At 45.9% G+C, this 24459-nt stretch overlaps 1 protein-coding gene across 4 annotated transcripts in view; it reads right to left on the reverse strand.

Annotated features, from left to right (window-relative positions):
• The window catches only part of Grip163 (gamma-tubulin complex component 6), a 478650-nt gene that overhangs the window by 7909 nt on the left and 446282 nt on the right, over nt 1–24459 (reverse strand). For 3 of the 4 annotated variants that reach the window (XM_055068412.2, XM_072284402.1, XM_050174613.3), the window contains one exon: nt 16971–17132. In XM_055068412.2, coding sequence (XP_054924387.1) covers nt 16971–17132 — 162 coding nt within the window. Of the gene's footprint in view, nt 1–16970; nt 17133–24459 lie in introns of those variants that run through there. The other variant, XM_055068413.2, reaches the window with a different exon arrangement.

The raw sequence follows: 24459 nt of genomic DNA on the forward strand, positions 1-24459 counted from the left end.
AGACGTGACGGTGCCGGCACGGTGCATATGACTGTCGTTGTAAGGAGCGACGTATTTCGTGACTATGAGGGACTTGCAGATGGAAATATCGGGCTGCTACTGGAAAAGCAAATATGGAATAGCAACTATTCATAAAAAGCATATGGAATATGGAATAGAAACTAGGCCTCTTGCGTGGCAAGAGGCCTAGTTCACCTGCGTAACGGATATGCGGACGTCCTTTTGACTAACTTTGGCAATGAGGCACAACAAGTGGCGAAGGGAACAGCCATAGCGTCTCTTCATGACTATGCACAATTTGCGGATGTGTCAACCCTCGATGCAGCATCACCAGCTTCTGCCACCTTAGACAGTGTCCTTACCTCTATCGACATTGATCGAGAGCTGTCATCACTACAAAGAGATGAGATTGTAAACTTGGTCACAGAGTTTGCAGAATGCTTTTCGACTTGATCGAAAGTCCGTCGTACTCCCGTCGCAAAACACCGCATTGTGGTCGAAGAACCTGCAAGACCAGTTCACCAACACCCGTACCGAGTGGCTCCAAAGGAAAGAGAACGATAAGAAGTCAAGTACAGAAAATGCTCAACGACGATGTAATACAGCCATCCAATAGTCCATGGGCATCTCCGGTAGTCCTGGTCAAAAAGAAGGATAACACCCTACGATTTTGTGTTGAATACAGGAAACTCAACCTCGTCACGAAGCGGGATGTTTATCCACTCCCCCGCATCGACGACACCTTGGACAAACTACGCAATGCTTACTTCTTCTCTTCTCTGGATCTCAAAAGCGGATACTGGCAGATAGAAGTGGAGGAGCGAGATCGCGAAAAAACGGCATTTGTGACACCGGATGATTTATACGAGCTTAAGGTGCTTCCATTTGGTCTGTGTTCTGCGCCAGCCACATTCCAGTGGATGATGGACACTGTTCTCTCTGGACTGAAATGGCAGTCGTGCCTCGTCTACCTTGATGATGTGGTGGTCTTCTCCACTACATTCGAGCAGCACGTGCAGCGACTGAGAGCAGTTCTGGATGCTATTCGCACGGCAGGATTGACAATAAAACCCGAAAAATGCCACTTCGGCTTTCGCGAGCTCCGCTTTCTCGGACACATTGTCAGTGCTGAAGGCGTCTGCCCCGATCCTGAGAAGATCACTGCAGTAGAAATGTTTCCAAAGCCAAGAGACAAAAAAGCTATTAGACGTTTCCTCGGACTGTGTGCCTACTACAGGCGTTTCGTAGAAAATTTTTCTAAAATTGCCGAACCACTCACGTGATTGACAAAAGAAGATGTCCCTTTTGTGTGGGAGAAAGAACAAGAAGATGCCTTCTTTGAGATACGACGGCGTTTGCAGAGTCCTCCTATACTTGCCCATTTTAATGAAAATGCCGAAACGGACATCCACACCGACGCGAGTAACATTGGTCTCGGTGCCATACTTATTCAGTGGCAGAATGGAGAAGAAAAAGTCATTGCGTACGCAAGCCGTACCTTATCGAAAGCCGAGACAAATTACTTAGCTACAGAAAAGGAATGCCTGGCGGTTATATGGGCCATCAGTGAGTTCCGGCCATACTTATATGGCAGACCATTTCGAGCCATCAGCGATCATCACTCATTGTGCTGGCTGGCGGACCTCAAGGACCCTTCTGGAAGACTCGCTAGGTGCAGTTTGCGTCTACAGGAGTATGACATCATGGTCGTTTACAAGTCCGGTATCAAGCACAATGATGCTGATTGCTTATCACGCGCACCAATCGAGGCTACGTCACCTGACTACGAGCAAGATTTCCCATTTCTTGGGGCTGTGAATACGACGGAAATGGCTCATCATCAGTGTACTGATCTGGAATTACTCCTGCTCATCGAGTAACTGGAGGGTTGACAAGTGAAAGTGCCTCGAGTTTTCGTCCACAGATTGTGTTCGTATGTCCTCCGGAACAACGTCCTCTACAAACGAAACTTTGAGCACAGTGGTGAGACGTTTCTACTTCTCGTACCATCATCGCTGCGAGCTGAGACCTTAGAAGCTTGCCACGATGACCCTGCAGCTGGCCACTTTGGCGTTAGTAGGACTCTGGCGAGAATCCACCAGAAATATTACTAGCCGAAGTTGATGAATTCAGTGCAGCACTATGTCAAATCGTGCCGAGATTGTCAAAGACGCAAAACACCGCCACTCAAGCCAGCAGGTTTTCTATAACCGATTCAGCCACCAACAGCGCCATTTGAACAAATAGGAGTAGATTTACTTGGACCATTTCCCGTTTCAACCTCAGGAAAGCGGTGGATTGTGGTAGCAACCGATTATCTGACCCGGTATGCTGAGACCTCTTCTCTTACAAAAGGAACCGCCATTGAAGTGGCTCAGTTTTTTGCCACACACATAGTATTACGACATGGCGCACCTAAGGTACTCATAACAGACAAAGGAACAGCTTTTGTGGCCCGTTTGATGCAGTCTGTTATGAAACTAACACATACTGCTCATAGAAAAACCACAGCGTACCATCCACAAACAAACGGCCTGACTGAATGGCTCAATAGGACGCTTGCTGACATGATCTCAATGTACGTGGACATCGAGCATCGGACATGGGACAGTATTCTACCATATGCCACCTTTGCGTATAATACTGCAGTACAAGAAACAACACATTTCACGCCATTTGAACTTGTTTACGGTCGGACAGTAACAACCACACTAGACGCGATGTTACCTGTAGACAACAACACCGAAGACGACCCTGACGTTAGTGAGTACATAGAAAGGGCAGAAGAAGCACGACAGTTGGCAAGGCACCGTATCATACAACAGCAATATGTCGACGCAAAACGGTACAACCTAGGGCAAAGAGAGGTACAGTACAACCCCGGAGACAAAGTGTGGGTATGGATGCCTATACGTACGCCCGGTCTTTCGGAGAAGTTACTGCGCCGTTACTTTGGCCCCTACAAAGTACTTCGCCGGTTAAGTCCCTTAAATTACGAGGGAATTTCTGAAGGCCAAGTCTGCTCCACACGACGCAGGACTCGCCCAGAGGTCGTACACGTAGTACGAATGAAGCCATACTATGAAAGGCATTGATTAACCGAAGTTGCACATACGGTCAAGCCTAGCACCGGCCATCCTCCAGTTGGCCTCTCTAGGCCTTTCCTAAGCATCGGGACCATGCTTCTTCGGAGGGGGCTAATGGCACCAGCATTGCGAGAAGAAAAAGACGACCGACATATCCCAACTGCATAGCCGCCACACCGCGAGCGTCAAGCAAAGCACCGCAAGGCAACGCTCGGCCGGTGCTGACAGGCCGGCGGCTCGTGCGTGAGAATCGGACGATTGGCACGCAACAGGAGGCAACAAAGAGGAGAACGATGTTCGAAGGAGCGAAGCTCAAGGGACGCTTTTGTTGTTGAGTGTTCAGTCGGTTTTTGTTGACGGGCACAGGTTCGCCCAGAATAAATTAGTTTTCGTAGAAACGGCTGTTGTAACTGTTGGTTACAATATATTTTTATTTAAAGACACCTTACAGGCCCCTAGAGGCTTTGCGTAAGGGGGTAGAGTACGCTCAAAGATTATAATATACAATAATTAGAATACATATGTGATTACACATACAAAATACAATGTAAGAAATGCGCTAACATAAAGTAATGTGGGATTAAAATTGTACAATGGACAAACCCAATGCCTTTGAATGCGAGAGGTCACTGAACAAGAAACTTTCACAAAGTAAAATATTGTCACGTTTAATTGATAGATGACTTTAAAAAAAGAAATTATGGGGTTTTACATGCCAGAACCACTTTCTGATTATGAGGCACGCTGTAGCGGAGGACTCCGGAAATTTCGACCACCTGGAGTTTTAACTCTTTAACATGCACCTAAATCTAAGTACACAGGTGTTTTTGCATTTCGCCCCCATTGAAATGCGGCTGCCGTGGCCGGGATTCGATCCCGCGACCTCGTGCTCAGCAGCCTAACACCATAGCCACTGAGCAACCACGGCGGGTGATAGACGACTTCTCAAAGAGGCCATTAAAGTATGAGTCGTCACAGGGGCAGCGTAGCACCAACCAAAGACTAAGGCGCGAGCTCGTGAGCCAGCCCATCCTTATCTTCTTCTGGGAGCTAGTGGGCCAAGCACGTGGCACAAGTGCGTGGCATTATCCCTCCTCCCAAAAGAGCATCAGCTCGATGCTAAACAAATCGTTGACGGGCAGAAAGACTTGTCCCAGGACAAATGCAATGGTCCAAACACCATGACTATTATGGTGTGCGATATGGTTTTAACCGCATGACATGCACAATCTCGGGCCGCAGTTGTCGGTGGCATGCTGGCTGGGTACCATACTGAAGAACTTCATAGTTGAGGTCACTCACTTGCCGAAGCACTTTGTAAGGGCCAAAGTACCGACTAAGAAGTGTTTACAAAAAGCCTTTACGGCGGACGGGGGCCCAAACTAACACTTGGTCACCGGGTTGGTAGTCAACTTGTCGGCGGCGGAGGTTGTAGTGTCGCACGTCAATACACAGCTGTTTCCTGATGTTAACGTGAGCCAGTTGGCGTGCTTCCTCGGCACGCTGCACAAAACTCTTGGTGTCTTCATCAAGACTGTCAGAATTGTCACATGGTAACATGTCTTCTAACATCGTCTCAACTTCATGACCGTAAACAAGAGAAAACGGCGTGAAGCATGTGGTTTCTTGCATAGCGGTATCGTACGCAAACGCGACATACGGTAGTACCTTGTTCCATGTCTTATACTGCACGTCTATGTACATAGACAGCATGACGGTCATCGTGTTGTTAAGCCTTTCCGTCCAGCCATTTGCTTGCGGATGACAGGCAGTCGTCTTTCGGTGCGTGGTGTAAGACAGTTGAAACACTTCTTCAAGCAGTCTTACCGTAAACGCCGCCCCTCGATCTGTGATGACACATGTCGGGGTGCCATGACGTAGAACAATGTTCTGTACAAAAAACTGTGCAACCTCAGAAGCTGTACCTTTAGGGAAGAGCCTTTGTTTCAGCATAGCGAGTTAAACAGTCTGTGGCGATGATGACCCACATGTTTCTGGAAGTAGACAATGGAAACGAGCCCAAAAGGTCCGTGCCGACTGGATCGAAGGGCCCTCGAGGAGGCTCGATAGGATTCAGCAATCCCACAGGTCTCACACTGCGTGACTTTCGGCACTGGCATTCACGGCAGGCTTAGACGTATCTTTTAACACAATTGGCGAGTTTCGGACAGTAGTACGATTTCCGTACCCTAGCAAGGGTTCGAGTGAAACCCAAGTGACTGGACGCAGGCTCGTTGTGGAATGCGAACAGAATTTCGTCACGAAGCTCTGCTGGTACGACCAAAAGATAGGTTTTGTTGCTGGCAGCAGAATTCTTCTTGTATAAGATTCCCTGTCGCAAACAAAACTACGACAATCTGCGAGCAATTAGTTGGGGCTGACGTACGTTGCAGCCTTCTAGATGTTCAATGATAGGTCGCAATTCACAATCTGCTCGCTGCTGTGTAGATACATCTGCCTCGCTTATGGCGCTGAGAAAAGTGCTGTCATCTTCGGTGTGTTGATCAGCAGGTTCAGCAGGCATGTGCGACATTGTGTCAGCGCCTTCGTGTGTGCGGCCTGACTTGTACACGATGGTCATGTCATATTCCTGCAGGCACAAGCTCCGCTCCACGGTGCCAGTCGCCCAGAAGGGTCTCTTAGGTTTGCCAGCCAGCATAAGGAGTGATGAACCGTCACGATCCGGAATGGGCGGCCATAAAGATAAGGCCGGAACTTTGCAAGTGCCCATACAATGGCAAGACACTCTTTCTCTGTGGTAGTGTAATTGGACTCAGGTCGCGATAGGATGCGACTGGCATAAGCTGTGACCCTTTCACTGTTCTCCTGCCACGGTACAAGCACCACAGTCAGACCAACGTTACTGGCATCGGTATGAATTTCCATTTCAGCTTCCTCGTCAAAATGCCCAAGAATAGGGGGCGATGTTAGGTGGTGTAGAAGCTCAGCGAAAGCCGCTTCCTGTTCGGAGCTCCAGATGAACGGCGTGTTGTCTCTAGTGAGACGAGTAAGTGGTTCGGCAATTTTAGAAAAATTGCGTATAAAGCGCCGGTAGTATGCGCACAGTCCCAGGAAACGTCGAATGCTTTTCTTGTCGGTAGGAGTCGAGAAAGCAGCTACAGCAGAAGTTTTCTCGGGAATGGTATGGATGCCTTCAGCGCTCACAATATGCCCAAGTAACTTCAGTTCTTCATAACTGAAGTGACATTTCTGAGGTTGGCCGATCGGATTGCCTCGAGCACTTGCTGCAGTAACTTAAGATGTCCAGAGAAGCTGTCTGAAAATACGACCCCATCATCCAGGTAGACGGGACAGGTTTGCCATTTTAAGTCGGCTAGCACAATCTCCATCATCCGTTGAAAAGTTGCTGGAGCAGAGCACAACCCGAACGGAAGAACTCGGAACTGTTAAAGTCCATCCGGGGTAACAAAGGCTGTTTTCTCCCGGTCGCGCTCGTCTACCTCAATCTGCCAGTACCCACTTTTCAAGTCAAGGGAGGAAAAATACTTGGCTTGCCGTAGCTGGTCGAGAGAGTCATTTATGCCTGGCAACGGATAGACGTCTTTCCTTGTGACGTTGTTGAGTTTTCTGTAATCAACACAGGAACGGAGAGTGCCAACCTTCTTCTTTACCAGGACAATTGGTGACGACCATGGACTGTTCGAAGGTTGGATGACAACATTGTCAATCATGTCCTTGACTTGTTGAATTGCTTCGCGTTCTTTCTGCAAAACACGATACGGCTGCTGGTGAATAGGACGTGCATTGCCGTAAGTAATTATCCTGTGCTGCGTGAGTGGCGTCTGACTGACTGTAGACGATCGAGTGAAGCAGTCCTTGAATTCACACAACAGTCCTCGCAGTGCGTCCTTATTGTCCTCCGACAGCTCGTTGTTGATGTCGATATTTGTAAAGCTTTCTTCACAATCGAAACACTCAATGACATCCTCCAAGGCTTCAGCGTAAGCGACGGCAGTGCCACGGGAGAGGTGTTGGTGTTCATTTGTGAAGTTGGTGATCAAGACGTCAGCTTGGTCATCCCTAATATCAATGATTCCCAGAGCCACGCTAATTACGAGGGTAAGTAGAAGGAAGACGTTGCACTCTGCAAGTACTTTGCCTTCGCATATGCCCTCGGATGTTACCAGAATTATTGCAATAGCATGAGGTGGTATTGTGACGCTGTCGTTGGAAATTCGAAGAGCGGCTCTATGGTGGCAGGCGTCTCGTTTCGTCGCTTTCTTTGTAGACAACGATACACAGCGTTGGCGGAGGTCGATGATGGCACCATACTCTCGATGAAAGTCGATTCCAAGTATCAGTTCATGGGAGCATTCTCGGAGAACAAGGGAACTGATCAGAAACGTAGCATATTGAATTTCTAGACGAGAAGTGCACACACCAAGTGGTTTGATGACATGTCCGCCAGCTGCACATACGTAGGCCTCTGTCCAAGGCATAACCACTTTCTTTAAACTGCTTGCCAGTTTCCCACTGATAATAGAGTAGTCAGCGCCAGTGTCTATTAAAGCAGTAACATTTTGACTGTCGATCAGCACAGGTGTGTTCACTGAGAAGTTGTCTCCAGCCTGAGACACCGGTGTCGTCAAGTCCCCGTTGGTCTGAGGTCGCGTAGGGTGAAGGTCTTGCACACGTCAAGTGTCAGTGGCCTTGCCTCGAAAGGTTGCTGACGTTAATTTTCCAGGCAAGGGCTTGGAGATCGTCCTTGTGACATCCGACTTGTACCTCTAGAATAGAATGGTCGTGGTGACGGCGATTGCGACTGGCGCCTTGATGACGGTGGCGCACGCTGTTGGCCGATAAAATCTTCAATCTCAGGTGGCCGTTGCCTGAAACGGGGTCAGGGTGAAATAACAGGAAACCCCTGGAGTCCAAGGCGGCGGTACTGGCACTCTCGGTAGACATGACCCGCCTCACCACAGTGATAACAAGGAGGTCGTCGGTCGGGCATGCACCAAATGTCTGATTTACGTACGGCTGCTCAAGCCTCTCCAAAATAAGGAACCACCTGTGCTGACTGAAGCATGGCATACGGGGTGACAGCAGGTAGCGGCGCTGGTGCAGGAATAGGGTGCCCGAATGCGTCGGCATAAGTCGCACGCGGGTATTCACTCACGGTAGGAGGTGTCGCCGGTGACAGGACGGTGCCTCTTAAAACGTCAGCATATGTTGTGCGTCGTGGTTCAGTTGAAGTTGTTAACTTCTGAAGCGGTGGAGTGGCCTGAAGTGGTGGAGTGGCCTGAAGTGGTGGAGCAGCCTGAAGTGACACTTCATAACATGGTACACCAAGTGCATGCTGCACTTCGTCACGCATGACGCTAACTATTAAGTTGGCTGAAGGCTGCTGCACCTGATGTACCTGTTGCAGCTTGTCATGGACTATCGATCGAATAATCTCGCCAAGCGACTCAACGTCAGTTGTGAGAGCTCTTACTCCACTGGTAGCAGAGAAGAGATTCACTTGCCGATTGTACTGGTGCGAGCGCCGGTGCAGGGCCTTCTCCATGGGAACGGCTGCAGTGAGAAACTCTGCAACCGTTTTGGGCGGGCTATGAACGAGTCCACCAAAAAGCTGCTCTTTCACGCCTCGCATCAAGTGATGCAGCTTCTTGTCTTCAGACATGGTAGGGTCAGCTCGCCTGAAGAGGCGCACCATGTCTTGCACGTACATAGCCACACTCTCACTGGGTTTCTGAATGCGAGATTGGAGGGCCCATTCTGCTCGTTCCCAGCAATCGGAGCTGGCATAGGTGTCCAAGAGGCTGCAATAGAACTCACGCCATTATGTCAGAACACCTTTGCGGATCCAGAACCATGGGCGAGCACCGTCCAACAGGCTGAAGTAGATGTTTTGTAGCTTCAATTCGTCATCCCATCCATTGAACTCTGCTGCGAGCTCGAAGTCCGCCAGCCAGTCTTCCATGTCTTCAAGAAGCTCACCATGGAAGGGACTTGGCATGCGTGGTTTTTGCAGCATGAGAAGGCACCACAGCAGCCGTCGCAGGGTTAGTTGTGGTAGTATGGGATGTAGCATCCATACCTTCCGTCGTTGTCGTTGTCCTCACAGGTGAAGGCTCAAACTCAGGGGCCAATCCCTGGATTCTCCGGCTGGTGTGATGTACTGGCGTGAGCTCCAGTATTGGTCTAGTGTTCCTGCTGCTAGGAGGGGTCTGTTGCATGGGTCGAGATTACGCCGCACCTCCACCAGAAGAATGTCACGTTTAATTGATAGATGACTTCTAAAAGAGGCCATTAAAGTATGAGTTGTCGAAGGGGCAGCGCAGCACCAACCAAAGGCTAAGGCGCGAGCTTGTGAGCCAGGCTGTCCTCGTCTTCTTCTGGGAGCTAGTCGCCCAAGCGCGTGGCGCAAACACGTGGCATGATAATCAATAGAATTACAGAGCAAGCGGGACATACTTGGCTATAACAAAACAGTACTTATGGGATAGTAGCACACTAATAACGGGAAAGGCAAGAAAAAGTAACACGTTAGGTTATGTAGAGTTTGAAAAATGCGTTGTTGGAAGACGCCAGAAATTTTCTTGATCACTCTCATAAGCGATCACATTAGGAAGGTTGTTCCAAAGGCGAATGGCTCTTGGAAGAGTGTAGTTGAATGAATTAGTCTTTCCGTAGATGCACATGAAATTGAAATTATTGTACAACCGGTGTGACCTATAATAAGGAGTTTCAAGAGGCAGAACTGATGGTGCTGTATTATGGATGTATTTATGAAATAATGATAGCAGGGCTATATCATGACAATCATGCAAGGGCTGTAGTGAGAGGTTGAGTTTAATTTGTGTTATGCTTTTGTTTATGTCATAACAATGTGAAATAATACGCACAGCCCTATTCTGAATAGATTCGAGTTTTTTGATCAAGTATTTCTCATGGGGAGAGCAGACGGATGTGGTGTATTCAAGCTGAGGTCGAACAAATGCTAGAAAAGCTAGTTTACAAATGTCTTTAGTAGAATTATGTAACTTGCGTCTTATGTACCCTAATGATCTTGAAGCATTGACACAGATGTATGCAATGTGTGTTGACCACAAAAGAGTTGAAGTTAGGTTAACACCAAGATGTTTATATTGAGTATCATGCAAAACAGTGATGTTATCTATGTGATAAAGAAACGAAGATTTAGTATGCTTGCGGTTAAGAAAGATAATTTTGCATTCAGAAACGTTAAGCTTCAGAGTTACACCAAAGAGAAGTAGGTTCTAAATCTTTTTGGAGGATTGTATGATCATCGGCATACTTGATGGAATGATAGGTTAGGAATGATGGAATGGTGAAGTAGCATGCGAAAGAGGAGAGGACACATTATTAAATACTGTGAATTGCTGACGATTAGAACAGAAATTGCGAATCCAGGTTAGTGTAAGAGGATCTAATTTAAGAGCAGATAATTTCAAAATCAAATGGCAATGTGCTACAAGGTCAAACGCTTTTTAAAAGTCTAGAAAAGCACAATCAGTTTGCAGGCCCTCTTCCACGTTAGTATGCAAATCAGTTCACGGCGGCCACATTTCGATGGAGGAAAAATGCGAAAACACCTGTGCATGTACTCAGCTTTAGGTGCACGTTAAAGAACCCCAGGTGGTCGAAATTTCCGGAGTCCTCCACTACGGCGTGCCTCATAATCAGAAAGTGGTTTTGGCACGTAAAACCCATAATTTTAAAATGCAAATTAGTTGTTAATTCTAATAATTGTGTTTCACAAGAAAAGTTTCTCCGAAATCCGTGTTGATTAGAAAAGAAAAATTTGTTGGCTTCCAAGATATTCAATGTAATTACATGTTCTAGCGTTTTGCAGCGTATAATGTTAATGATATTGAACAGTAGTTTTTCAGTGCGTGTTTATTACCTGACTTAAATATGGGTATGACCTTTGCTATCTTCCAGTCTGGGGGCAGCACGCCAGTCTGTAAAGATTGCCTGAAGATGTGAGACAGAATTTTACTAGATGCTATGATGGTGTTTATCACAATTTTAAAATTAATGTCGTCAATGCCACAGGATGTGGTTAGCTTGAGGTTATTTATCAGGCATGCAACTCCTTCAACTGTTATTTATATTGGTGACCTGTATTGGTAGTTTAGCTCCGATACTTCCGGCAGATCAGGCTTATCTTCTATGGCGAATATAGCATACAGAATAGGTATTGAAAGTAGAAGCACAGTGATTATCTGTGATGGGAATGTTATTATTGTTGTGTAAAAAATGTTAGTGTGGTCCTGATGAGGGCTTAAAATGCACCAGAACTTTCTGGGATTAGATTTTAGAAGAGATGGTAGGTCACGAGTGAAGCATTTATCTTTAGCTGAAGACGGGGCAGAACAATACATTTTTAAGCTTTCCTTGTACGTGTCCCAAGCTGCTTGCATGCGCAAGCGCTTAGCACTTTCGTAGTGGCGCTTCTTCCTGTTTCTCAGTAAGAGCACAGATCTGGTGAACCATAGGTTAGATTTATCATTGGTTATCTTAATGAGAGGGACGTACTGGCTAACCAAGGCAGACATCTTATTCTTGAACAGTATCCAATTCTCCTCCACTGACAGACTACGAAATGAAGGTAACAGCATGTGGGAAAAAAATATATCTAATTCCAAATTCATAATGTTAAAATTGGCTTTATTATAATGGCGTATTTTTTTAGTAGCGAAACCTGTAAAAGATGAGGGTACGTTGAGAGTTATTTCCATTAAGGAATGATCGCTAAAGCCATTAATAGACACAATTTGATCAATTGCCTCAGGAGCTGTTGCGAGGATTAAACTAAGATATTATTACCCCACGTAGGCTGCATAACAACCTGAAAAAGTTAAAATCTAAGGTTAAATTGACAAATTCTGTCATAGTATTACAGAACGAAGATAAGTTAACCCGGTCGATCAGAGGAAAATAGAAGTTTCCTAGCAGATAGATGGCATCAGATGGGTGAAGCTTTATCACTGATTTTATGTTGCTGTGCAAGTCATTAAAAATAATGGCTAGTAATGTCTGACTAGAGCCAAAGATCCTTGTCAAGTTAAAGGGACACTAAAATAAAATTTATTTAACTTGTATTAGAAAATTACCTTTCTACAATATCAAAAATGCCGCTCTTACTGTGAGAAAATGCTTGGTAAGCGAGAAAAGATGCAAGAATGAGACGGGTGGTAACACCGCCTCGAAGTTACTGTATGGAGCTTGCCGTGACACGTCACAGATTTTGACAGCGTCTGCTTGGGCCTACTTGATTTTTTATAGTTAAATGTAGACTACATTGTGTTCCAAAAGTCTGAACTTGTAAGTTTCAAGAACCTTTACTGAGCCAACAGCTGCTCAAACACAGAAAAACACTGAAATCCATGGCATCACACTGACATACTGGTATTGGCGTGAAATAAAACGAATAAAACTGACCTTCATTTTCTCTTCTAATCAACTTCTTATGGCAAAAATAATGAAAATAGAGTTTTCAAAGAATACTCTATCAGTCTAAACTGACTTAGTGTTTCTCTTTAGAGTGCCTTTCAAGCCAAATGGCTGAATCTCACTTTCTGCTAGACATTTCCAGAGCCTAGGGTTCAAAAATACAGCCATGGTGGCTGTGGTGCGAACAAGAAAAGCAACAAAATGGTGGCATGGCTTGGCCGCTTGATCTAGTTTTGTCTAGCTCCATGATGACAACGGTGATTTAAACAAGCCTGTCATTGGTATCTGTGGAGATGCCACATTGTAATTGTTCAGTGACACTCTCAAAGGAAAATATCTAGGAAACTTTCCCCATAGACAGTGTCCATGATAGCCCCTACTTGGATATTTAACAGGGAGTGGTGGGCTAGTTGGTGGTCGATATTGGAATGCATGATGTAACCCCGCAAACATTATTCTGCGCTTTAAGTGCCCTTGAATTTCTCCTTCCAAATTCAAGGATTTTCAAGGATTTCGAGCAGGTGTAGGAGGAGGAGGTTAAAATGAAAGCAATAATAGTAAGAAGAAACAATAATCAATAATTGACATAGACAAAAAAAAAGCACACAAATTTAACAGGGTATTTGGTTGAACTTCATAAGAAATTCCTGGACTGCAGAGCAAACATTCCTGTGGCTGAATCCCAGAGCAGAGGCTTTAAATGAAAGAGCACAAGTGCAACGCTAAACCTTGCCATCTCTGTCAATTCTTCACCCTTCAGGTGAAACTAGTGCTTTTTTTGTGACTACTAGTGGCCTGAAGGACAGAATGTGTACCTTTCCTTCAGTTTTTCTGTTTGGCAGAGGAGCACCATTGAGTTCTTGTAGAAATTCATGCTGTTTTCCTGTAATAATTCTCCTGTTATGCAAACTAACACAGACCGGTTGAAACCAGTTTCAACCCAGGCACATACCCAAGATATTTTTTTTTTGGGGGGGGGGGGGGGGGGGGGGGGCAACCCAAAGTAACTTTTCTATGCAAATGAGGGGGGGGGTACCTTTACTAGTGCAAATGTGAATAACACCCGCCATTTGCCATAAAGTCCCGTAAACCTGCAAAAGAGAAATGAAATAAGGTGTATCTCACAGGTAGTACGCCTATGAGATACACCTCTTCTTTACTTGGCAAACAAGGAACCACGTTGAATGGACTTGCGCAGTAAAGAAGCGCAGGAAGAACACTGCCAAGAACAAGTAAACAAAGGAAAGTGAAAAATAAAGATTTCTATCAACATCATCAGCCAATCTTATGTCCACTGCAGGACGAAGGCGTCTCCCTATAGTAGATTTCTATAGTAGCACGCAACTTAAAAAAACAGCAGTTGGCAACCAAGGCGCACGCGGACCGTGTGGGGTTGTGTTACTCCGCCAGCCAATCACAGAAGCAAACAAAATCGTCGACATGCAGCCTTTTCAAGATGGTGTCATACTTGATAGCTCCGGAGTGTCTGCTCTTCTTGAGTGTTTTCAGGGACGGAAGCAATGAGGTGTGCAACAAACATGGACAAAACGTATGGAGTCTGAGCATTTCATTTTTCAAAAGTCTACTCGCCGTGGTTGCTTAGTGGCTATAGTGCTGGGCTGCTAAGCGCGAGGTCGAGAGACCGAATCCCGGCCACGGCGGCCGCATTTCGATGGGGACAAAATGCGAAGACACCCGTCTACTTAGATTTAGGCGCAAGTTAAAGAACCCCAGGTGGTCCCAATTTCCGGAGTCCCCCACTACGGCGTGCCTCATTATCAGATCGTGGTTTTGGCACCATAAAACTCCATAATTAATTGAATCTTCAAAAGTCTGCGATACAGTTCATTTCACTGCTGTGCCCGTTTTACTCATGAAATTTCACTGCCAACTGAAGTGAAACTTGACAATAGTTGCTGCGAAGCAAGCATTTTATTTCACTTCAATAAAGAATTAGGCTTCCGCCATTCCACTATAATAGAAGAGGGAAAACGTATAAGGTTATGGGCTAATAATTTTATTTTCATGGTTACTGCCTTATTTGAGTAACAGGAAAAGTTTAAAGTACGAATTATTTGCAGCCTCGCGGAGGAACAGTGGCTGGTGGTTATGAGGGCATGTGCGGGGCTTCACTGCAGACTTAAGTTGTATCCGACTATAATGTTTTTTTTTAAATTAGCTCTGGAGGAATTATAGAGAAATATATATTTGCGGAACCATCACAGTTCTTTTGGATCACTCGTTTACTGCTCTACCAAATAAAGTGCCAAAACCGACTCGTATTGTTATTAGGAAAGTTGCGTAATGATGCATGGCCGCCAGTCCCGTACAACCGCGTAGAGCGCAGGATGCTGCGGTTCTGGATGTACTGCGCCCACTGCGGAAGGTTAGAGAAACACCTACATAAGCACAGCAGAGAAGTGGCCACATCAGTCGGCTCGACTGATAACTGGAAAAGTGTCGTTCAAAATACACAAAATTGTTCTCCACTTCCGGCAGCGTTTTCTCTATTTCCTTTTTAAACAAAGAGATGTTGATCTATAAATATTTTCATAAACAATGGTTAAATTGGTTAATTTTCGCTTTTCCTTCCTGTTTGGCTGTTGTTCTAGGCTTAATTTCTCAACTCCTTGCGACTCTTATTTCCAGTTGCCAATTTTGCACAAAAATTGCTGTACAATTAGGAAAAACCAGACACGGTAACGGGTGACAGTCATATTGCTTATGGGTTTAACGGTTATTGCAGGGTTTGATCATGGAAGCTGTTTCGCATTATTTTATTTTCCACCTTATCTAACCAATATCGCGGGTATATGGTTCCAAGGATCTGCCAGCATCGCGGCGAGCCGTCACTCGAGGAAATAATGAAGCAAAAGGAAAAATTAAACTCAACTGGCATTTTCTCTGGCTGCAACTCGTTCCTCAAGCATACAGACCAGCTGACTACTAACCGAATTCCTTTCCAGGTCCCTGGATCAGTATAAACAAAGTAGGTTGAACCAACGAAGCAACAGCCATGCGCGTGACCATTGAATAGATGGTGACAACTGAACGCATCTTGAGTTAATTGTGCATGCAACGAATCGATGAGAAAACTGACCTTCACACCCCAGGAGATGCTGATAAATACCGTCATCCAAAAGGAGTGAAAAAAGCAGCAAAAAGTTGACCACCGAACAGCTGTCAAATCTCAACATTGACTTGGCGGTGCTTTAGGAATGTGTGTGAGGATTGGTGGCATGGGCAGGGAGGGGGGGGATATGCAGCTTAATTTCAGGGGGGGGGGTGCAGCCCCCCCCGGGTATGTGCTTGTTTCAACCATTATATATTTTTTTTACTCAAGAGTTGAAGTGGAACTTCACTGTTTTCACTGAACTGGAAATATCTTCATGAAATAAAGTTTTGGTTTGACACTCTGGGCCTAGTTTTTTTTTTTAATGTTGAATGAGCATTTTCGTGTTTGACAAAAAGTCAACAAAGCAGGGATAGTAAATGTGAAGAAAAAGAGAGAGATAGAATGGGTGGAAATTTGCTGCACTGGCATTGTGCGCAAGAAATGAAGGTTGATAATCATCCTTTAGTTTGCCCAATTTTGCCACTGCTTGTTCACACTTGCCTGAATTTTAGTGTGAAGAGGCTCTTTACACAACCAAGAAAATTAAGAGCTTATGATCATAATGCTAAATGTAATGAAACAAGTGCTGCTGTTGGAAGTTTCAGCTAAAGATACATAGAAGGAGTCAAGGAACGACACTGATGCTTGGGGGTCAGACATGAATGAAGGAGACCTAAGAAACAACCGTTGTCACAGAATGAGCTGTAAAAGATATCAAACTCTAGTAAGAAATAAAATACACTGTAGACTTGTTATGGCTACCTTACACTAACATTATTCCAAAGAGGCTTGCATGGCCTTATTTGAAATTAAAATGACCATATGTGCTCGTGGTGACTTGAATAGGGTGACACAGAAGTTGGGCTGATGTCACAGGCGGCATGGTTGCCATATGGGCCAACAAGCTTAGCCTACTTTCAGGATAAGACTGGAAGCTCATCCAAGCTTCTTTTTTTTATGCTCATGCCATGGAGACCTCATCACTGTTGCTCCTGACTGCTGCCTTTAATTTATTTCCAATTAGGCGACATGTGACAGAATCACAAAAGTCATCACCTTAACTGCCTCCCTTGCTAACATGACCTAGAAAAAGGTGGTTGCCAGCAATGCCATATCAAGCTCAGCTTGTCATAAGATAGCACCAAATAATCTTAACTTTGCAAGAAAATACACACATGATCCACAAAAGCAATAAACTTATCTGAGTTGCTACAAAATCCCCAAAAACTTGTAGTCTCAAAAAAAAAAAAAAAAAATGCACGGCAGCAGTTTGCATGAACAGCAAAGAAAACTAAGCCATATTCTGTGGATTACTGTGTTCTTACCGCTGGCTGAGCCGCTTGAGGAAGGCAAAGTGGGCATTGCGGAGGTCATCAACAGACTGCGCCTCTTTGTTGAGTTCGGCACGTAGCTCTGCAAGCGATGCCTGCATGACTTGACTGCCCACGTACGACTGGACCATGTGCACAAAGTGTAGCATCTCATGCCTGCACCACCGGGGAGTTTATTTCAGCAAAGATCACATAACATGAGAGGAAACTGTCGTATACATTAAAGAAACTTTAACGGCAACTTTAATGAAACTTTAGAACTGAGATTGCACCCCTAATAGTCTGCATCAATTTCTAACTGCAATATCTAGCTGATGAGAACTTCTTGTCGGGCAAGTTGGTATTGATTCATTATACCTATATTTAAGGCGCCTGTCTCGTTGCCTCTCTTGTGTGCTGTGTGTTGTTTTTTGGCACCTTAAATTATAGGTATAATAAATATTTAGCTGATGATGGGGTATTCACTGAGGTCACTCGAGTATCGACAAACTTGTATGAAGATTGTTAGAAACATCCATAGACTGCTCTCATGCCTGCCTGTTCTACTCTTTCGAACTTTAGTAATTAAAAGCTTCAGGATATTGTCACATACTCCTCAGGGCTTTCACTAGCACACACAGGACTACTTAGTCCCTGCACAGCATCATCTTAGTATGTCAGCCTGTGCTAAAAACATTTTTTTGCAGTTTTGCCTGAAAGGCGAAGCATTGATAATGAAAGCAAATTATTTGACAACTATACGACGTAAAGTTAATAGTTTTATCAGCTTTATAAATTGCTGTAAACATTTGCTTCCTAACTAAATTAATAAGCATGTTGGCAAGTGCACATAGGCAAACACAAACACATCTTACTCATGACCGCGGACACTCAGTGTCACAATGCTGGCATGATGAAAAGCAGCAGCAGTGATGAGTGAAATACTGCTCATGCTGCCTGTTGCTTCAATGCAAACTAGGCGTGTGAGAACACAGCGCATGCTCAGCCATCACCTATGTGAGGCCTCCTAGCCTTCGAATTCACCACAGATCACCTAAAAGATAGTGGCCGCACTACTGCAGCCAGAGTAGAAGAGGAGATGCACACTAACCTGCCCCCTCCTCCTATCGTGCACACATCCCCCACGCTCCCCTTCTTGAGCGCGTGAGTAGACGGCATGCATCCTCCCTTCCTCCTTCCCTTGCCACCGACACCGCGCATCAAGCCACCATCCCTCTCGGCTGACCCTCGCACCTACAGCATGCGGTCGTCATGTTATCGCACTTCGATTTGATACGGAATATCACGCCGACGGTGAAAATTCACCTGAAGTGTCCATGTAATTGCTATCACAATAAAAATCCCCCGTACACTGCTCAATACACTTATTGCAGCTTAGGTAATTTGTTACGCAGGATACACACTCTTCAAGGCTAGTATTTAACCCTTTCCATGCCACGCTATTATAGTAAAATCTGACCAAAAATTGACGAATTCTTTGAAGCAAAATCTTTTATGAAAGAATGTAGACAATAATTTAAGCATTTATTAGTGGTATTTCGACCGATTCATTTCAAAAGTGAATCTCAAAAGTAGTGTACAAGAAAAAGTCAGTTCCTCCCAATAGGCGAAGCATTGACAACAAATTATTAGACAGCTATACGCATAGTCCTATGTGTTGTGCCTATAGAGGCGCCACCTAGTGGGCGCTTCCACAGTACGCTCGGGAGCAGTAGCAGACGACAACCCTTTGCAGCAAGGATGGTTGAAGTTCGTGGCTGCGATTTCTTCTTTGTTTGAGTGCCAGAGTGCTTCTGCGGTGACAGCTGCAGGAAAGACGCTGATCTCTATGGGAGCGCACATGAACATGATGTTACTGGTGTTTGCGACAACCCGGTCCACATACATGCCAGGTGCATCCCGCATAAAAACGCAATGAACCCCATTTACATGAAGCGGAGCTCCTGTTAACTAGCCGCTAGGTTTTGCTGAGTAATGCGATGTCTCAATCGTTTTTTTTTTCTTTTTTATTCTACCCTTGCCGTAATACTGCTTCTGTACCTCAATAATAGGCATAGGTCGTTAGTGCTCAAAAATATCTCAAACAAATCCACACGGTGCGATGTATGCACGTGCCGCAGTGGTCTTTCTGCCGATAAATGCATGTGACATTGCCGATTAAGTGTCGTCAAAGTCGCCTCAAGAAGTGTAATTGCGAATTTATTGATGGAAATGCATACATTAGTCAACTAAGTCACCAAGTGCATGGGTTAATAACCCCCGAATGCAGAGATCTAACTTGGCTCAAACTTGACTTCTGGCAGACTCAAGACAGCTTCGCCGCGCGTCCTAAATTGTGCCCGAGCTTGCGGATGACTTGCGAACGACTTGGCTGCGTCGAAGTCCGCCCAAGTTTCAAGTCTGCTCTCGGGCTAGCTTAAAACTGAATTCGTGTGTTATTCCAACATGGCAGCCTCCCGAACGGACGTTGCGCGGAGGTTAGCTGCTTTCGAGTTTGCTTGCCATGCCATGGATACAGCATATTCAGAGGCGCAGCCCTTGCCGAAAATTCCGCGACCCGCCCTACGTGACTGAGGGAATCCGATGGAGCTGTACGATGACGAACAATTTCTCGGTCGCTGCAGATTCACAAAGAACGCCATGCGACTTCTCACTATGTTGCTTATCCATGTAAGCGGGGACAACAGAGGACAGCCTGTGTGCCTTCCATGCTGCAGTTGCTGATGGCTGTGATGTTTTATGGCGCTGGCACGTTTCAAACAGTCACCGGGGGTCCGGTCGGCATTCCTCAGTCAACAGTGTGCCGCGCAGTTGGAAAGGTGACTCTGCTCATCGCGAAGCGCCTGCACCCGATGCTGGTGCGCTTCCCGCAGTCGCGGAAAGATTGATGGTGAGCGTATTTTCTCCTCTGCAATGACTACATATGCCATCACCAGTTATTAGCGCTCACGACCATATTTACGCTCAGTATGCCGAACTGTCACGCACTCATCCCCGGAATACGAAATATACACATGAGCATAATAAAAGGTAGCCCAAATGAGCCAGTCATGCAGAACATGTGCGCTTACCAGTTTTGTGGCGCTCTCGCTTTTCTTCCGCAGCTTCCTCCTTCGACTTTTGCTTCAGGTTGGTCCAGCATTTTTTCAGTTGCAGGTGATCGCGCCGTGTAATCCCGTGGTTGGCAGTATATTGTCTTGCTATTTCTTTCCACGTCTGATTCGTCTTGGTCAATGACACAACATCAGTTTTCTTGCATTCCACAATATGCTTGTAGTCGTTCACGAGTGTCGCCAGCAGGCTCTTTTCGTCTTCTGTAACACGGGCTGCCGTCTTGCGTTGTGGTGTATTCTCTTGGGAGGAGAGTGTACGTGAGTGCGACATTTCAGCGTCAAAGCCTGTCGACAGGACAGCAATTTCGCACCAAATGTGGCGCGCCGCCCGTCGCGCGAGCCCCAAAACTTGTTTTCCTAACAGACGAAACTTTCCTAGCAGATGACACGCGCTGCCAATTTGCGATGACTACGACTGTGCCACACTTTCCCTCTCATTGTTCTCGACAAACCCTCCATGTGAAGTAGACAAATCGTTTGCACGTGTCATTTTATTTATTTATTTTGTTTTTTTATCGGGTGTGTCACCCATACGGGTCCGGACAGGGGACTCTAGAGCGCTCGGTACTCCTCGTTCGCAGCACATGTTGCAGTTTTTTTTTCTTGTTTATGACTCCGACCTAGTGCATTCAAATAGGTTGGCCTTTTCTTCAAGGGTCACGTAGCCCGACCAGAACAAGGGCCGTCACCTTTCTGCTGGAATGCCTATAGGCGAAAAGGGATGCACGAGCTCCCTCAGAAACCAACCGTATGCCTCGTCTCGGCCTCTTGAATGCGGTTGCTGGCCCAGACGGCGCATGAACACCTTGCGGCAATCGAGAACAAAAGCCGTTGAAAGACCACCATACGAACCAACCATTTCGTTCGCTTCTCTATGGCCAGTTATACAAACACGCAATGAGACCTCTTAGTTAAAAATAAGCTAAAACCAAAATAAATGTGACTATAAAATTGATTTGCACTCAAATACACTGTCTCCTAAAAGTGTAGCAGCGACTTGAAAAAATAGTGACACTTGCAACTCAAAAAGCGTGCCAAAACACCGAAACTTGAAGACCACTTTCGCGCGCTTTCCGCAAGCAACACTGCCCATCGTAGCGGTGGACGTAGCCAGATGGAATAAATTTACGCAAACTATACTTCAGCACTTATGCCCTGGTAGAAATTTGGAAAGATTCATACTTTTTTGCTGTACAATGTGCCTTACACTAATAAATTTATGAACCTCTATTAACCTTGAACACAGACCAGCAACCTGCTTTTGCATTGAAGCACAGTCTTGACTTGACGAAGCAAGTCAGCTTGAATGTCTATGAAACGCGAAAGCCGACTTGGGCATTTTGAAGTCCGCCTCTTGCTTCGGGCTGACTTCATCAAGTCAAGTCCAAGCCCAATCCAAGTTAGATCTCTGCATTTGGGGGTAAGAGTGTGAGTTAGTGCTGTACCGCCGATGCAATTCTGCTGCATATGCTGACAAACTGCCGTTCCTGGTGCTGTTTTCGCAATTTTATATTCCCTGAAGGAGCTGCTTGGAAACGTACAAAGCTAAAGTCTGACCAACTTTTCAGTAGTTCTTTCTCTTTTTTTTTCTCGAATATTAATTGAGGGAGATGCCATTTGATATAATTTAAGGCAGAGCAGCATCAGCCAAAGTAGATGGGCGCTGGCTGCAAGGTCAGGTTTAGTTTTGCATGATGTAAGCATAATAAGAAAGAATTCAGTTGAATACAAAATTCACATGCAGAAAGGGACCACATTGTGAAACAAACAAATCACTAGGCGTGGTAAGTCTGCTCATAAATGGAACAGAAATAGCATAAACTGCGACTATTAGCGATTCTTGCCCTGAACTAACTATTTTCTTAACACATTTCTCAAGAAACCACAATATCTAAGATGTGCTCGGGCAAAAAGAATGACGCTGTTAAAGAAGCGCTTGCCTGTTATCATTCCCATAAGACACAGCATGATTTAGGCATATTACAAATGAGGCAAGGTGAAAAACCTCGCACCTAAAAAAAATCAACAGCAGTTCTGCGCATGAAGCAACAAACAACAGTTCAACGAGCTCGAAGCCATGCATAAAACAGATGCAAAAACATGAAGAGCATGACAGCTGATGCGAGAATTTACCGGGCCACATAAAACCAACAATTTCAGTTCTTGCAAGCTTCTGAGATGCTTTAACATACAACACGATGCACTCAAGCAGTCGGGCTACCAAGCTAGCGCAACGCGGTAAGGAAGCTGCAAATGGTAGAAGCAGGAAGCAGCATTCAGAACTTTTGCGAAATTCCTTTAAACCGCATGCTGCACTGACGACGAACAAAAGAAAGCACGAGAACAGGAAATTTACAGGCAGACGGCAGTGATCCATTGCTACCGCTGTTCTTGCTGATGAGGCTTTGCGGGGAATGATTAGAACCGTATCACCGGAATGTTTTTGCCGATATTTGAGCACCCCACCGTGCAACAATTCTCCAACATTCCTTGAAGCTTTGGCCACCACAAACATGCAAAGGGTGTCGCTCATTTAGCTCTGAAAACGTGAATAATACAGAGAAGCATGATCAACGATGCAGAAAACTACGGTGCGCGGCTGCCTCCTTCCTCGAGTGCAGTTTGCAAGGCCGCCACCAGTGGCACGTCCACCGGCACACACTACGCCTATACTGTGGTGTTGCAGATCTCTGGGTCAATGTGGCTGATCTCTAAGTCAATGTTTTGGGTGTTTAAGGAAATGGTGCAGCGTGCCTCTACCAGCCACGCAACCATGTAGCGTGATGTCACGGAGCTCCATATATACACAGTTTGTGTTTATTAAAATCAGTTCATTCCCAACTTGCAGCTTGGTCTGATTTAATGCTAGCATGCTCTGCACGAGTGCACCCCTTTGTTTACCTGACAGCGTATATGCCACAGTCGCCGGCGATACGACAACTGGTGACCTTAGTACATCTTTGGATACCAGCCATGCAATCGTCTCCTTTCAAGGGGGGAAAAGATCGGGCATGCTGTCAAATACTGGCTAATGTGCCCAGCCAACATGCTTCACTCCTTCAACTCACTCAGGAGTGCATAACTGAACCGCGAAGTTCAGTACAGGCACCTACTCAACAAATGGCTGAAGTTCACTCAGGAGTGTGTAACTGAGCAGACAGGCTGGCACCTTCACAACAAATGCCTGAAGTGCCCAGCCCTAATGCATTGTCTTCAATCACGCCTGATGGGCATCTATCCTAGCTGTCATGCTCTACTACCTCAGATATGGTACTGCATTCGCTCCCAAACCTTGTGGAAAAACACTTAGGTGAGCCCCAAGGCTCAAATTCTGCTGATGTTTCCGAGTCAGTTAAGGCTCCAGCAGTGAACACAAGTTCATCCATACGTCCTGCACGCCCTCATCCCAAACACAGCCGAAAGCGACCGGCTCATTTTAAATAGCCCCTCACCAGGCCAGATAGAAAATTTCAGTTATACGCTGGAAGTTGTTACATGCCCTCTAGGAAGCTTTCTGCCGTAAGAATTTTTCAAAGTGGTTCATTAATAGATAGAAATATTTCAGTGCCGCGAACCCATGATTTCAGGAGGCGAATGTCACAACCTACATAACACTCTCTCCACTTGCCCCGTCTAGCCTCAGCAGGTGAAATACCTTCCTTGCGTTCTCCCATACAGGAGCTCAAAGATCACGCAATTCATGAGTTGTAGGCTCCGCCTTCTGTTTTTTCTTTTCTCCCTTTTTTTGCTGCAGGGTGTGGAGATTGGGTTGCACAAGGCTCACCCTATGAGTGATGGTCAGGAAAGGGCAGAACGCTCCTCCACTCTGCAACACACAAGGACACTACAGCAGGGTTTACCAACTCTCTGACGCAGCACAGAGAAGGCTCCAGAGAAGGCACAGAGAAGGCTCCGGTTATGGGCAAAGGCTCACTGCAAGACCGATCGAGTATGTGCACCCACTGTGCTAAGGCTGCCACCAAGCGCATGAATGAGAATTTAGTCATGGGAGCAAAGGCCCCATATAACCATCTTGTTGAGGCCCTGTGAGCATCTGCCCCGGTGATGAAGCACTCAGCGGAAGAGAGTTCAGATGGAGAGGGCGCCCAGGGACTTCCACTCAGGAGGCCAATTAGGGCGCGTCCCGGTGACACTCGCGCAGTGACTCAACCCCAAGAGGGAGAAGCATGCTTTGCGTGGGAAATTAACTCAGGCGCGCTAACCGTGTCAGCTATATTGCCGTTATGGTGGCAGCACCCGAAGATCGAGCTAAGCACAATCTGCAAGCTGGGGGAACAAGGTGCAGGAAGGTACCTCGGACCCCACAATGGCACACTTCCGCTGATGGTGTCATGCACAAGCTGTTGAGT

This window comes from Dermacentor andersoni, chromosome 9 (assembly GCF_023375885.2).
Source record: "Dermacentor andersoni chromosome 9, qqDerAnde1_hic_scaffold, whole genome shotgun sequence".
Classification (NCBI taxonomy): Eukaryota; Metazoa; Arthropoda; class Arachnida; order Ixodida; family Ixodidae; genus Dermacentor; species Dermacentor andersoni.